Source organism: Bombus vancouverensis, chromosome 3 (genome assembly GCF_051014615.1).
Source record: "Bombus vancouverensis nearcticus chromosome 3, iyBomVanc1_principal, whole genome shotgun sequence".
Taxonomy (NCBI): Eukaryota; Metazoa; Arthropoda; class Insecta; order Hymenoptera; family Apidae; genus Bombus; species Bombus vancouverensis.
In genome coordinates, this window is record NC_134913.1 from 14,190,719 (window position 1) to 14,203,128 (window position 12,410).

The following is a 12,410-nucleotide window of genomic DNA, read 5'->3' on the forward strand; positions in this document are numbered from 1 at the left end:
AAAGAATCTGAGTCTTCTATCGAGTAAACGTTCCTCTTTAATAAAATCTATAACGTGTTAGAACGATACGATAATTTAAGTTATTCCGTAGAGTATTACGACAGCAGTCTTAGACCATTTGCATTGTGACTCGATCACATGTTCAAGCGCAGAAGTAAATGTCACAGTGTAGAAGAAAAATAGCATCGGTGCATGGCGTAGGAATGATATACGGTGGCAAAGCGAAAGCTAAGAGACATTCGGATAAAAAGAAACGATAAAAAGAAAATAGTTATCGGTTATACGATGTGAACAAAATTACGTACGTGTTTAGAGAACAATGTTACCTACTACAGTTAAAGTCTGGACATTACTCTGGCGACGCTCGTCGTTTATACGATGGAAGGCAGAGTTTTTCTAATAGTTTGCAGTAAAAATATTCCTACGTCCGATAGATTGAATTTCAAATTGAAAAATAATATTAGAAAAGACTGGAAATTTGGCGATTCCTAGTATTACGTGTAACACTGTGTCTGCGGAGCCGGAAAATTGATCCCCGGTTGGTCTCAAAGGGAAGTTATTTATAAGTCAAAGAGTATCGTATTGCATCGTTCTTTCTTTATTCGAAGCACTCGGGAACGTTCGCCGTAAACATTTCCATTGTATCGCGATCAAGGAAAAACGCTTCGTTACAAGTTGTAACTATAATCGCATTTTCATCCATAACGAACAAGATGAAACAAGGTGAAAGGGAAGTCGTATGTTCTCAATTACTCCTATACGGAACAAAGATCGGAAGTTATAAGTTACAGTCATAAGGGGCGACTTAATTGAAAATTACCAAGACACTTGACATCACGCGTTGCTCGAGACCGAAGTTACGCGGATGTTTATATCGTCTGGGAGCCCCAGAGCAGCAGTTAAGGGTTAATATCAAGAGCACAGCGATGGTAAACGTTATAATAATACGAAGTTCCGACCTTCTCTAACCGTGACCATTCTACAAATTTCATCTTTAAACGGTCTTTATCGCGATCTGGTCCTGGTTTAACCAGTTGGCTGTTTCCCACGATTATACTCGTCACGAAGTGATGTCAGTATTCTGCGTTACGACGAACCCCGTCGGTAATAAAATTGAAAAATAAAACAGTCGTTTCGTAACAACTTAATTCTATATTATAACAGCCACACGTACTACGTGTTTGACGAGTATATTCGTCGTAGCTTACTTTTCGCGACACACTTTTAGGTACGCGCTTTTCAAAGAGGTCGCAACGGTCAACTGCTGGACTTTTTTATTCCGACATTGAAATTTTACAAGAATAAATCAATATCAGCGGCAACTTCAATTCTAGCCTTGGCACGTAAATATAATATAATTTACCTTTAACGAAAATGAACACAATTATTCGTAATTATTCGCGATATTATTTACTTATATATTTTTCTACGTTGTTTTACGTATCTGTTATTTGTAATAGACGAGATAGGAAGAGAAAAATTAGAGGATCAGCAGCAGGGTTAATCTATCCGTGTAAAAATATTCGCAAATTTCCACGATCCAGCTATAACGCGCGATATAATTCGCCATTTGCTTAGCTCGCTTCGCCGAACGCCAGCCTCGCTAGCTTTGTCCATGAGGATCTATTAAGATTATCATTTTAATTACACGTTGGTTGATCGAACGGCCAACGAGAAACGCGGCCGACAATTTCGATTAAATAGCCGCTAGCGTTACCGAGAACACGGCTCGTGTAAAACAATTTCGCCAGACAATTTTAGTTATCGGATTTGTTCGGCGAGACGCGCAAACAAACCGGCTTTCGCCTCGTCAAAGGCTACGGTTCACGCGAAACTCGCGCCAGTTACAGCGTTAACTTCCTTTGTAGTATTCACGGTGAAATCGCCAATTCATTTCCACCGTCTAACGAGAAAGACGAAACGGACGTATTCTCGGCGAACGCTTCCCTTTCGCGTCTCTCCCGTTCTTCGAATCGCGCTGCTTCAACGCAGTACAACCAGCCAGCTCTCTCGTTCAACAGCTGACAAATTGCCTGCGTAACTCGCTTGCCGCGACCTCGAGAACCATCTTTTAAGTCGAATGGTCGTCGGATGTTACGAACAATTGAAAATTATCTTCATCTTCCATATCGCTGGCGATCTGTTCAGTTTGGACAACGTGGAACCGCTGGCTGGACGATTAGTTTGAATTTTAGCGAACCGCGTTTCAAGTAGAATAAACGGAGATCGTAGAATCGTCGATATTCGACTGCTCCGACGAATATCGACGAATACTCTGGTGTCTGTACGTTTTATCAGCCGAACCTAACATTTCTCAGTGACGGATGCGTTTTTTTGTTTTTTCAAAAATCTACACGTCCTTTCCTCTGTTCGATAGAATAGAATTCCGACGAATAAGAATTTGCTATGAAACTAACAGCGTTCCAGTCGTCCACAGAAAGGAAATACAATTTAATTAAAAACGTGGAAGGTGGTGTAAGAATCGGCGATAGAGTTCATCGAGAGTACGTGACGTTGGAAAAGCTACGGTCGCAGATGTTAGAAGATGGAAACGCGATATTGAGAATTATCTAAAGCGCGTGGATTCGTCGAATGATGGGGTAACTGTAGGGAAACCTTAAATACACCGATGTAATGGGATGGTTTCGTTGCGATAAAGACGATAATAACGACGATTTTATACAAATGGAAACAGCCAGCTAAAACGGTAATGGAGAGGCACTTTCTCATGCAGAGGCACCCGTGCCACTCGAAAAAGGGGCTTCGATCGTACAAAATTCACCGTACAGAGAAAATGTCATTTTACGCAGTTATTTCTACCGAAAAAATCACGTGACGTAGTGGTTAAAAAGATATGGAATGTATAAATATTCGAAGAATCTATTTATAGGAGTAAATATCTATCGATCCATTAATAGAATTAAAAGAAATAAATACATCCGAAATGTATGGAAAGTCGAACGAAAGGAAGATTTGTATAAAAATTGTAATAATACGATGCGGCAAGTTCACCATACCATTTAATTAAAGTGGGTGTATATTTTTTTGAGGGCATTCTCTGTATATCAGAAATATATTACGAAATAGAAATACGTTATTACTGGTTTTCCGACGAGAATCCGAAGCGTATGAAAAATTTAATCGACATAGATATTTATCGACGCGACAGTTGCAATTTCACGGATACAAATATCTTGCGAGACCTCCCATCGTCGTAATTTGTATCTCCTTTATACACATCGTGCGTCTGAATATTTTTTCTAATATTCTAATTGAACTGTAGATTTTGATGCAAATTCATATTTTTGAGAATATGATTAAAAAGAAAAAAAAAGAGAGAAGAACCTCGATAGAAAACTATCGCATATTATCAGCAGCGTATCGTGCCACGTGCATTTTGTACAATTTTATCGAAACTGAGTTACAAGAGCCAAGCAAACCGAACGTCAAACAGACTACGCGTCGTGTGTTACTTTATAGGAAAATCACGACAATGTCTGTAACATTCGCAGTATTTTACCACCCTATCTACGATAGCAATTAAAAGTTCATCAAACAGACGATTACATCACGTACAAGCCATTTGAAAGTCAAATTGTTCCATTTTCCGAAAATGTCTTCCTTCTAACTCTTTAAGGCTATTACATCGTGGCTTATTAACATACTAAATAATAATTGGCTGTTCGAATAGTTTGATGATTTTTGGAAAGTACGTGTCCCTGATAAATACCCTGATAACTTCTATGTACACTTTCAAATCCGTTTGAAATTCCACCGATACGATCACGTTAGGCGTCATTTCAAAATTCTTCGTATATCATATACGCAAAAAGTTTCCAGCAACGTTGAAACAGCTTCGTGAGCCACGTGTATTTTATTTATAAAAGATTTTTGCAACTGTTGCGATACCTTAGTATCTGTAGTAATAATCGTTGAGATATCGTGGCAACCGAGTAAGTACACTGTACCGTACATGAAAACGAAGTTACTCGATTATTCGAACGGTATGTACTGGGATTAGTTTCGATGGGTGTTTGAATGATGACGGAATATTTGGTCAGCATAAGGACCGATCCCTCCCATATCGATCGCGTTTATCGATATTTGATAAAGAGGTCGTTTGCAAATTACATTTACCGTATACTGTTGCTCGCGAAATTATTCCAACGCTGATACGCGCTTCTTTGCGAATATATCGCGCGTGTATGTGTGTGTTGTACGAAATATCTTGAAATTTCATTCAAGATCGTCGGTACACATCATCGGTAAATAAATTGGTAAATTTTATATTACGTATTACATTGTATTTTATATTATATTTGCATGGGAAAGAAATCTGAAAACGCGCGTACAAGTTACAAGATATTTAGCGCGAGTAATTAAACAGTCAATTATCCATCGCATCGGTGCGTCTCAATGTTCAATGGGACAGTCTTTAACGTCTATAACATGTTGAAGATGGGGCTCTTTATGGTGTACCTCGTGGAGGAAATTAATTTCACGAAATTAATTAAACAGTCAATTATTCGCTGTACCGATACGTCTCGATATTCAATGGGACAATTTTTGATATTTATCGTACGCTTAAGATACCTATCCATACTATGTACTATCTTTTTTGGCCAAATATTCGCAACGACTATCTTCTATCTTCTACATATGCACTTTCAGAGTGATTTCAAATTCTACCAATGCGATCAGAATAGTCGTGTCTCGTTACAAAACGAACAAAATTCCGAAAGTCTCGTGTAACGGACACACCGCGAGTGTATAGGAGGCGTTTGTGCGTTCTTTAAAACAGAATAACTTCTTAAAAATTGGGTCAATCTGTTTCCTTCTTTTTTTTTTTTTTTTTCGACGAGTTAGAAGAATTGGGAAGATCAACAATAGGTGACGCGTAAAGAAATATCGAAAGAAGTACAATTAGTCGGAATCGCGAGGAAGAAAGTAAAGGTAGCTTTTTACAACTTTTTTTAGCTGCACCTGTAACGAACATTCGAACAACACATTTCGAAGATTTCTTCTAACTCGTCGAGCAAAATTCGAATCGTTCGGTCCACGGTTCGAGACGAGTTATTTCGTTCCAAAGAACGCACGAAACGAAAGATGTTTTTACGGCGAGTGTCGGACTATTTTCGCTGTCGAGCCATTGTAAGTCGAATTTTAGTTGCGATGTCGACAAATCATTGATTCAGTGACGGTGAATTTTCTTTTTCCTGGATGTGACGCGGATGCGCAGAAACTTTGACGTCAAAGGTTCCCGCTGAACGAACAGGACCTTCCGGCTGTCATGGATATTGATTTTCCTTGGGCTTCGAGGTTTCTAGAGCAGCTGTGCGTACCACCCATCCAGCGCAGACTCCGGCTATTCTCAATATGGCTGTCTATTGTGCCCAAATCCACTCGTTTCGCGTTGCAACGCGCTCGCGGCGATACACCAGGATGCGATCAATGCGCCAGGAACATCAGCCGATCGCGATTTAAACAGCCGAATTTATTTTCGAATCTGACGCGCTGTACGTTATCAACATGGCCGATACATGTGCCGCTGTCACGTGCTTCCTGATCGTCGCGTCCATCTCCATCGTCGTAAGCGTCAATGGTAAGCCTCGCATTTTACTCGCTTTGTCTGGCCGCTCGAACCTTCGCCTCTTTAATTCGACGCGTTTCTCACACGTTTCGCCACCAGTCAAATTATATTCCTGTGAAATTCGCCGATACGCGTTGCCCATCTTCGGTGTTTGCCAGAGAAGAAAACGTCGATCGTTACGCCTCGTTCGTCACGCTGATTTTCACGTCGATACGATCGGAATACCAAAGTTGATCGTCTCGACAGTGTGTTGACCAGTTAGTTAGCCGTTGCGACTAACGCGACTAAAATGCGTTAGAAAGGATAGAACAGCTACTTTGTTCACGCTGTATTATGGTTTTTCCATAATAATTATTTAGATTTGTTCGTCCGTTCGTTTTACCTAGTCCTGGCTTCCAAATAGTAGAAACGTCTTCAAATTTACGAATATGTTTTAGTTTTCACTAAAATTGTAGTTTAAACAGCAAAATTGCAAGTGCTTTTCACGGGTGACGAGTTTTCAAGACGGAAGATAATTTGCCAGGATAAACAACGGCGGTATTTCGTCTCTGAGAATTTTTAATTTGAGGAATTCTTCTTTCAACAAAGATTGTTTCTGTAATGGAAGATGGAAGTTTCTCTTTCTTTCTTTCTTTCTCGAGGTTTCTTTCAGTTACATGGCCCTGCTTGTTTTACGAGCAAGTTGCGTTTTAGGAGCGTGTTTCGTTGAGAGAGTTTTCACTAGATGTCTGAAGGAACGATGTTTCGTCTATTTATAGCGAAGATGTTCCTCTACATATAGACTGCATACAGAGGAAAGTGCACCTGTTGAAGCCTTCGCTCGTACGTCTTAGCCATTTGTGTTACGAATCGTGTAAACAACGATCATTGTACACGGTACATTCAATCGACTTTTCTTTCGTCATAAGCTTCGCGATGAATTAGCATTTCGAGTCTGCCTTTTTTATTTACAGTCTTGCCTATATTTCTACGAATTATTACAAACTATCGCATACATATTTTACTTCTCTACGGATAAAATAAATAATTCGTACTAAATACATCTATTTGTCTTTTTTTTTTAACAGCAAGAATATTACAATCGATTCTCACGGAGAATTTTTAACATCAGATCGTCCCGAAAGTGTCTTTCGTCCTATAAGGAAATAATAGATGCACAACACTTTTTGTTTTAAATTATTTTATTGAATTACGTTTAATCCACTTTATTCTATTGGAACCAGATGTGAAATAAAACAGCGCAATATACGTAGAATTTTTAACTTCGTGAAATACACATAGAATATTTTGTGCATATCGAATCTGTAGTCTTGCGTAGATCCAATCGTCGTATAGATGCAAACGTAGTCGTATACCGTCTGTTTAAGTCTTCGGAGATGATCCAATCTGTTAAGAAGCTGAAAGTCCAGGGGATTGGTACGATTGGTCAAGCGTGCGTGCAAGCGTTTTTCCGAACTTGGAAATATCTTCTATAACTGTATAGGTATTGTTAAGTACCTGTGTATGATTTCGTTGATTACCTGTCAAAGGTAGTCCGGATAAGCATTAATAACGCCTTAAACCGAAATCGTCGAATGCTCTCGGAATACGTTTAATTGAAATAAATTGAAATAAATTTTTCGTGATTTCCAGATACGTTTACGATATTTTGCTTGCCAAGTGTTACCGTGGGTCGTATCACAAGGACAGCAGAAAAATTTGGCAAAATATCGTTAGAAACGCTATTCGACCGAAAAAGGAATTTACATAGGCAGGAAAAAGCTAAACGTCCGAAGAATTCCGTTGTAAATAAGAAACCTAAAGCGATGTTTCGCCTTATTAGACGATTTCCTCGACGATATCCCTTTCCGCTATCTTCCTAGCGACCTCGTCAACGAACGCGACTAAATTTCATCTCGCGCATATTGCCGATGTATCTGTTAAATGTCAAGACCAGTATCCATTTACTTTTACAAAAATGTACAAAAATCTGACACGTTTGTTTGAAAAAAGAAAAAAAGGAAAAAGTAGAAGAATTAACGAAACATTAACATCGACAAAGAGTAAGAAATTTCTAAAAAATAAAAGACAAAACAGAAGACGACGATTTGCCCAACGTCTTACGTCCGATTACTAGCTCGATTTTAATAATCTTTAGAAATCTAGGATAAATCACGATTTCTATTAATTAACACGTATTTGTCGGTTGATTGTGTTCGATGATCAGGGCAACTGTCAACTACGAAACATCGAACTCAGGCGGCATCGGAACGAATAAACGATTTATGGTGTCATCAGTGTGATACGATGGAAGATGGAGAGAGATGCGCCAATCTGACCGGAAACTTCAGCACTTTCGGGCACAAGTGCACTGGTGACAAAAGGACCTGTATGGTAATGACAAATGACAACAGCGATTCAAACGCTTGTTGATTATACACAGGGCGCGCACGTGTTTCAACAGATGTTTGATATTTTGCTTCGGTCGCGTGCTTTTAAAGCAAACAGAACGTAGCAAACAGCTACTAGCTAGAAGCGATATTAGTTATCGTGAACGCGAGAGCGAGAGAAGACCGTTCAAGATAGAGCCACAGTTTCATTTCGTACGTAACGCAATTTTAGTGTTTGGAAATGTTCAATATAGTCGATTGATTCAGTTTCATAATAATCGCGTTCTTTATTGAAATTGTTTCCGCTTCGTAGAAACATATATGTACATGGTGTACACATTTGAGAGAATATACAAATGCAATTTTTTATTTGTTCTTCTTATTTATTGATAATCAACGATGATATTGGATATGGTATAATCGTACAGTTTGCACATACACGGTAAAAATTTGACGAAACCTGTAATCGCTATTAGTCGACCGAATAAACATTGAACGAGTCGTATTCTCTGGAAATGATACGAGATAATCCGGAAAATATTACCGTGACATTTCTTGCGTTTGAAAATTGATATTCCCTTGACTAAAAATACGTTACGTTCACGCTCGCTCGTGTTCGTTACAAGTTCCAATGTGAAATGTCATACGGAGTATAACAAGCGATTGTTGCAAATATTCGGATTAATTTTAGTATTTACGCACACGTACAATTCTTTCTCGTCTTTTCTTTTTAGTTCTCTTTCTTCTCTTTTCGCGCCATAGTATCAAGTTGCGATCTGCTATCACATGTCGTACAACGAACACTGTGAAAGTTTAAAATCCGCAAATATTCCTTTCACGTTTGCTTCTCTCTCTTCAGGTAAAGCGATTTTCTTACACTACCAGCACGGAAGATTCAACGTCCAGTCCACAAACTTGGTCGGTGGAGAGAAAGTGTACTAACAAATGCGACTCCGGATGTATAGTGGTCGGTGAACGAACGAAACTCTCCGCTTGCACCACTTGCTGCGAGCAATCGTTTTGCAATATCGGTACCGGTGCTGCGAACGACCTGACGATAAGAGGGATCGATCTGTTTCTAGCCTTAGTATTACAAATTACATTAACAATTATCATGTATCCGTCCTGACATTGCAGAAATAACACTCGATCGTGAATCATTTTAGTCGCCGATCAGAATAATTGGTTCCATTAACGCGTTTATACATACGTTGTAACATACACTGTAATATTACACCACAACACGATACGCAAGATTTTATCGCGTCGCCAATGAAAATGCTGTTCTCATTTTGTAAATGTGTACATGGAGTTTCATTCGTTATGCGTTTCATAATAATATTACGATAAATATTGATTAATAAGTCAATAAAATTACGACGAAAATCGATAATACGAAGCTCAGAAATAAGAAAATAATAACGATGTTCTCGTTCTACTGTCGATAAATCAAAGAACAATTGATAATATAAAAAGGGGATGTTCTTGAGAATACGATGCTCATAATTCTCATAAATCTACGAGAATGAAATTTAAAACACTGCTAAGTTATTACTCGATCGTTCAACGAACCGATGTAATTTAAATTGTAAGTTTTAGAAAAATTGTTATAGCAATACACTACCAATAAATTGTACAAAGAAACAAGCTTTTCTAAAAAAAAAGAAAGAACTGATTAATCTCGATATAATAATAAATACTTTTTATCGATTTCCATTTTTCCATTATCCTCTACTTCATTCCCAAGGATGTTAATAAGAAACATATTAGGTTGTTCCAAAAGTCTCTGTCTGTATTATAAAAAAATAATAGATGCGCAACATTTTTTCTTTTATATTATTTTATTGAATTTTCTATGATCCGTTTTCTACTAATAGAACAAAATTGTAATACATAATGTAAAACAAAAAATCCTGTGCATCTATCACTTTCTTATAAAACGAAAGAAACTTCTGGGAAAACCTAATACAATGGGAATTTTCTCGCGGACACGACATTGGAAAATTGTATACAACTTTTATTTAAATTCCTTCGTACGATCTTTGTACGATATTCTTTTATTAATTATATCTTGACTCTCTTTTTATTTTACTTTAATTTTTAATTTTAACTCCGATTGATTTCCAATTATTTTGATTATTTTGCAGGAAGCGAACAATTTTAACGATCGGCATATTTTTCGATACTCGTGAACAAGAGTGTACAGCCCGGACGTTTTTGCACATGCACATTTCTCTCAAACGCACAAACATCCGCATTCCGCTTACAATACTAAAATTTCGCTGGAAACAGGGAAACGTGAGATCAGGTATCTACTAAATCGCTTAAACTATATAACTTATACCAGCGCGTTTACAGCTGTAACCAATTAACGTAGTTAGCCTGTAGCCTAAATGAAAGCATTCAGTTTATACTCGTGCATTCTGTTCTTCCAACAGCATCCTGGAAATCTGCGTGTTATCGTTTTCGTAGAAGTCAAGAGAAGTCAAGAGAGCTTCGGTTGAACGTCGATCCGACCTCGCCAAACGCAAGATCGCAAAGTTCTTAAATTTCTGCAAGGTTCTAACGGAATTTAGGGTCTTGTTCCAATGGAAAACACACGTTTCTTTCTACGAATCAGTCTGAATTAAATTTCCACAACCGTGAATAAAGGAATATGATTTATCGTGCGATGGCGTATCGTGTAATGAAAACTAAGAGAGAAAATGAAATTTTTTTTTTCGTAGAAGACGAGAGACGACGTCGCCTTGTTAAGAGGAAATAAAACCATTCTAAGAAAGAATAACGATCGTCGTTAAACGTAATGTAATTTCTTTCTGAAGAGACATACTAATCTATCGCCCACACGCGATGCCTCGATGCTAAGCATCTCTCATTTTGCATCTCGTTCGTTGCCATTCGTCTCGTCGTGTGAAACGTAAATAAGAAATATTTTTTGTTCCAAGAAGCAATTATTCAAACAACGATTTATCAATGGATAAGAGAATCACAAATGTCTTTCTCTTCTTTTTTACTCTTACTTATCCGAAATTCTTTATCTCCTAATTTCGATTAACCATTTTACAAAACGTAGGCTGTTGTCCGTTTTACGTTTAACTGTTATGAAATTTTACAGTCCATTTACGCAATCTTGCAAGTAAAGTACATTTTGCCAAGAGTAATCAAGCGGCTGTCTACTTTTGAACAATACTGTACCCGAGAGCTACTTACAGTGGCTACAAAAAGTATTTCTATATTATTTCTACTATTGTGTTTATCCCAGCATGCTAATCGATTATATTAATCGAAAGTATACTAATTGTCCTCTGTCTGCAAAAACCTTACCTTTACTGACATTTACACGCTGGCTCGTTTAGGATCGTGCGATTTCTGTTTACGTTCTCTCGTGTTTTAAAAAGTGTGCTCAAAAATTCTTGAATACTCTTGCAAGTTCCTAGAATATCTTCCAGTAATTTTCACATCGATATACATGTGAATCTTTTTAAACGAAGCAGAATCTAAGCAAAAATATGGATAAAGTGGAAAATTACTTAAAGCGCTGGTCGAAAACCACCCACTATGCAGATGGACAGATAAATTTCGCGTCGCTTGATAGTATTATACTACTACAACTACGACTACAATACAAACTATCGACACTAGTTGAAAGTGAAATGTAGCGCCTGATGAAAAAAAAATACTTGTGCGATTGGAAAAGATAGAGATACGTAAGTATTAGCATTAGGTTGTCGCAAAAGTTTCTTTCGTTTTGTAAGGAAATAACAAATGTACATTTCTTGTATCATATTATGTTATTGAATTATGTACGATCTATTTCGCAGTAATAGAATCCAGTTTATTTTATTCAGAATTCAATAATAATAATAAAATACAAAATGTTGCGCATTCGTTGTTTCCTTATAAGACGAGAAAGAAGCTTTTGGGACAACCTAATGCGTATAAGTACCTTTTCACAGATAAAAGATACTGATGATATATCGGATATTGTTAGCTGTAGCTGCACAGCCACCACGCACCGAGCATCGCAAATATCAAAAGCCCCGAAGAAAATTCGAAGAATAAATCGGCGCGAGAAAGCTGTAATTTTATAAAACTGAATTATAATCGACGAGACGAGTAAACGCGTAACAGGTGTCGTAGAATAGAAAAAGGTTTGTGTAATAGGCAAAAGAACGTTTAATGTAAATTTTACTTAGAATTCATATACGTAAGTAGATATGACTTTTCTGCCAGTCACTGTGCATTATCTGACATAATTTATCTCTCGTACTTATTCTTTCATCCAGGCAAAGGAAGCTGTCGGAACAGATTTAATTCCCGTTCATTAGATTCATCACCTTACCGAATACGATATTCTCGAGTTCGCGGTTCAAGGGAAAGCGAAGAATTCTGGTGGGGGCGAGTGCAACGTTCAAGATGAAATCCTCGGCCCTTGTTAAATCGTCTCGGTC

At 37.8% G+C, this 12,410-nt stretch overlaps 1 protein-coding gene across 1 annotated transcript; it reads left to right on the forward strand.

The window, feature by feature from the left end:
* Positions 1-5,192: 5,192 nt before the first annotated feature.
* LOC117154068 (uncharacterized) lies at positions 5,193-9,630 on the forward strand. The gene is made up of 3 exons (XM_033328714.2): positions 5,193-5,602; positions 7,797-7,963; positions 8,819-9,630. The coding sequence occupies exons 1-3, from the start codon at positions 5,530-5,532 to the stop codon at positions 9,086-9,088; spliced, it is 510 nt and encodes a 169-aa protein (XP_033184605.1). The 5' UTR covers positions 5,193-5,529; the 3' UTR covers positions 9,089-9,630.
* The last annotated feature ends 2,780 nt before the right edge of the window (positions 9,631-12,410 follow it).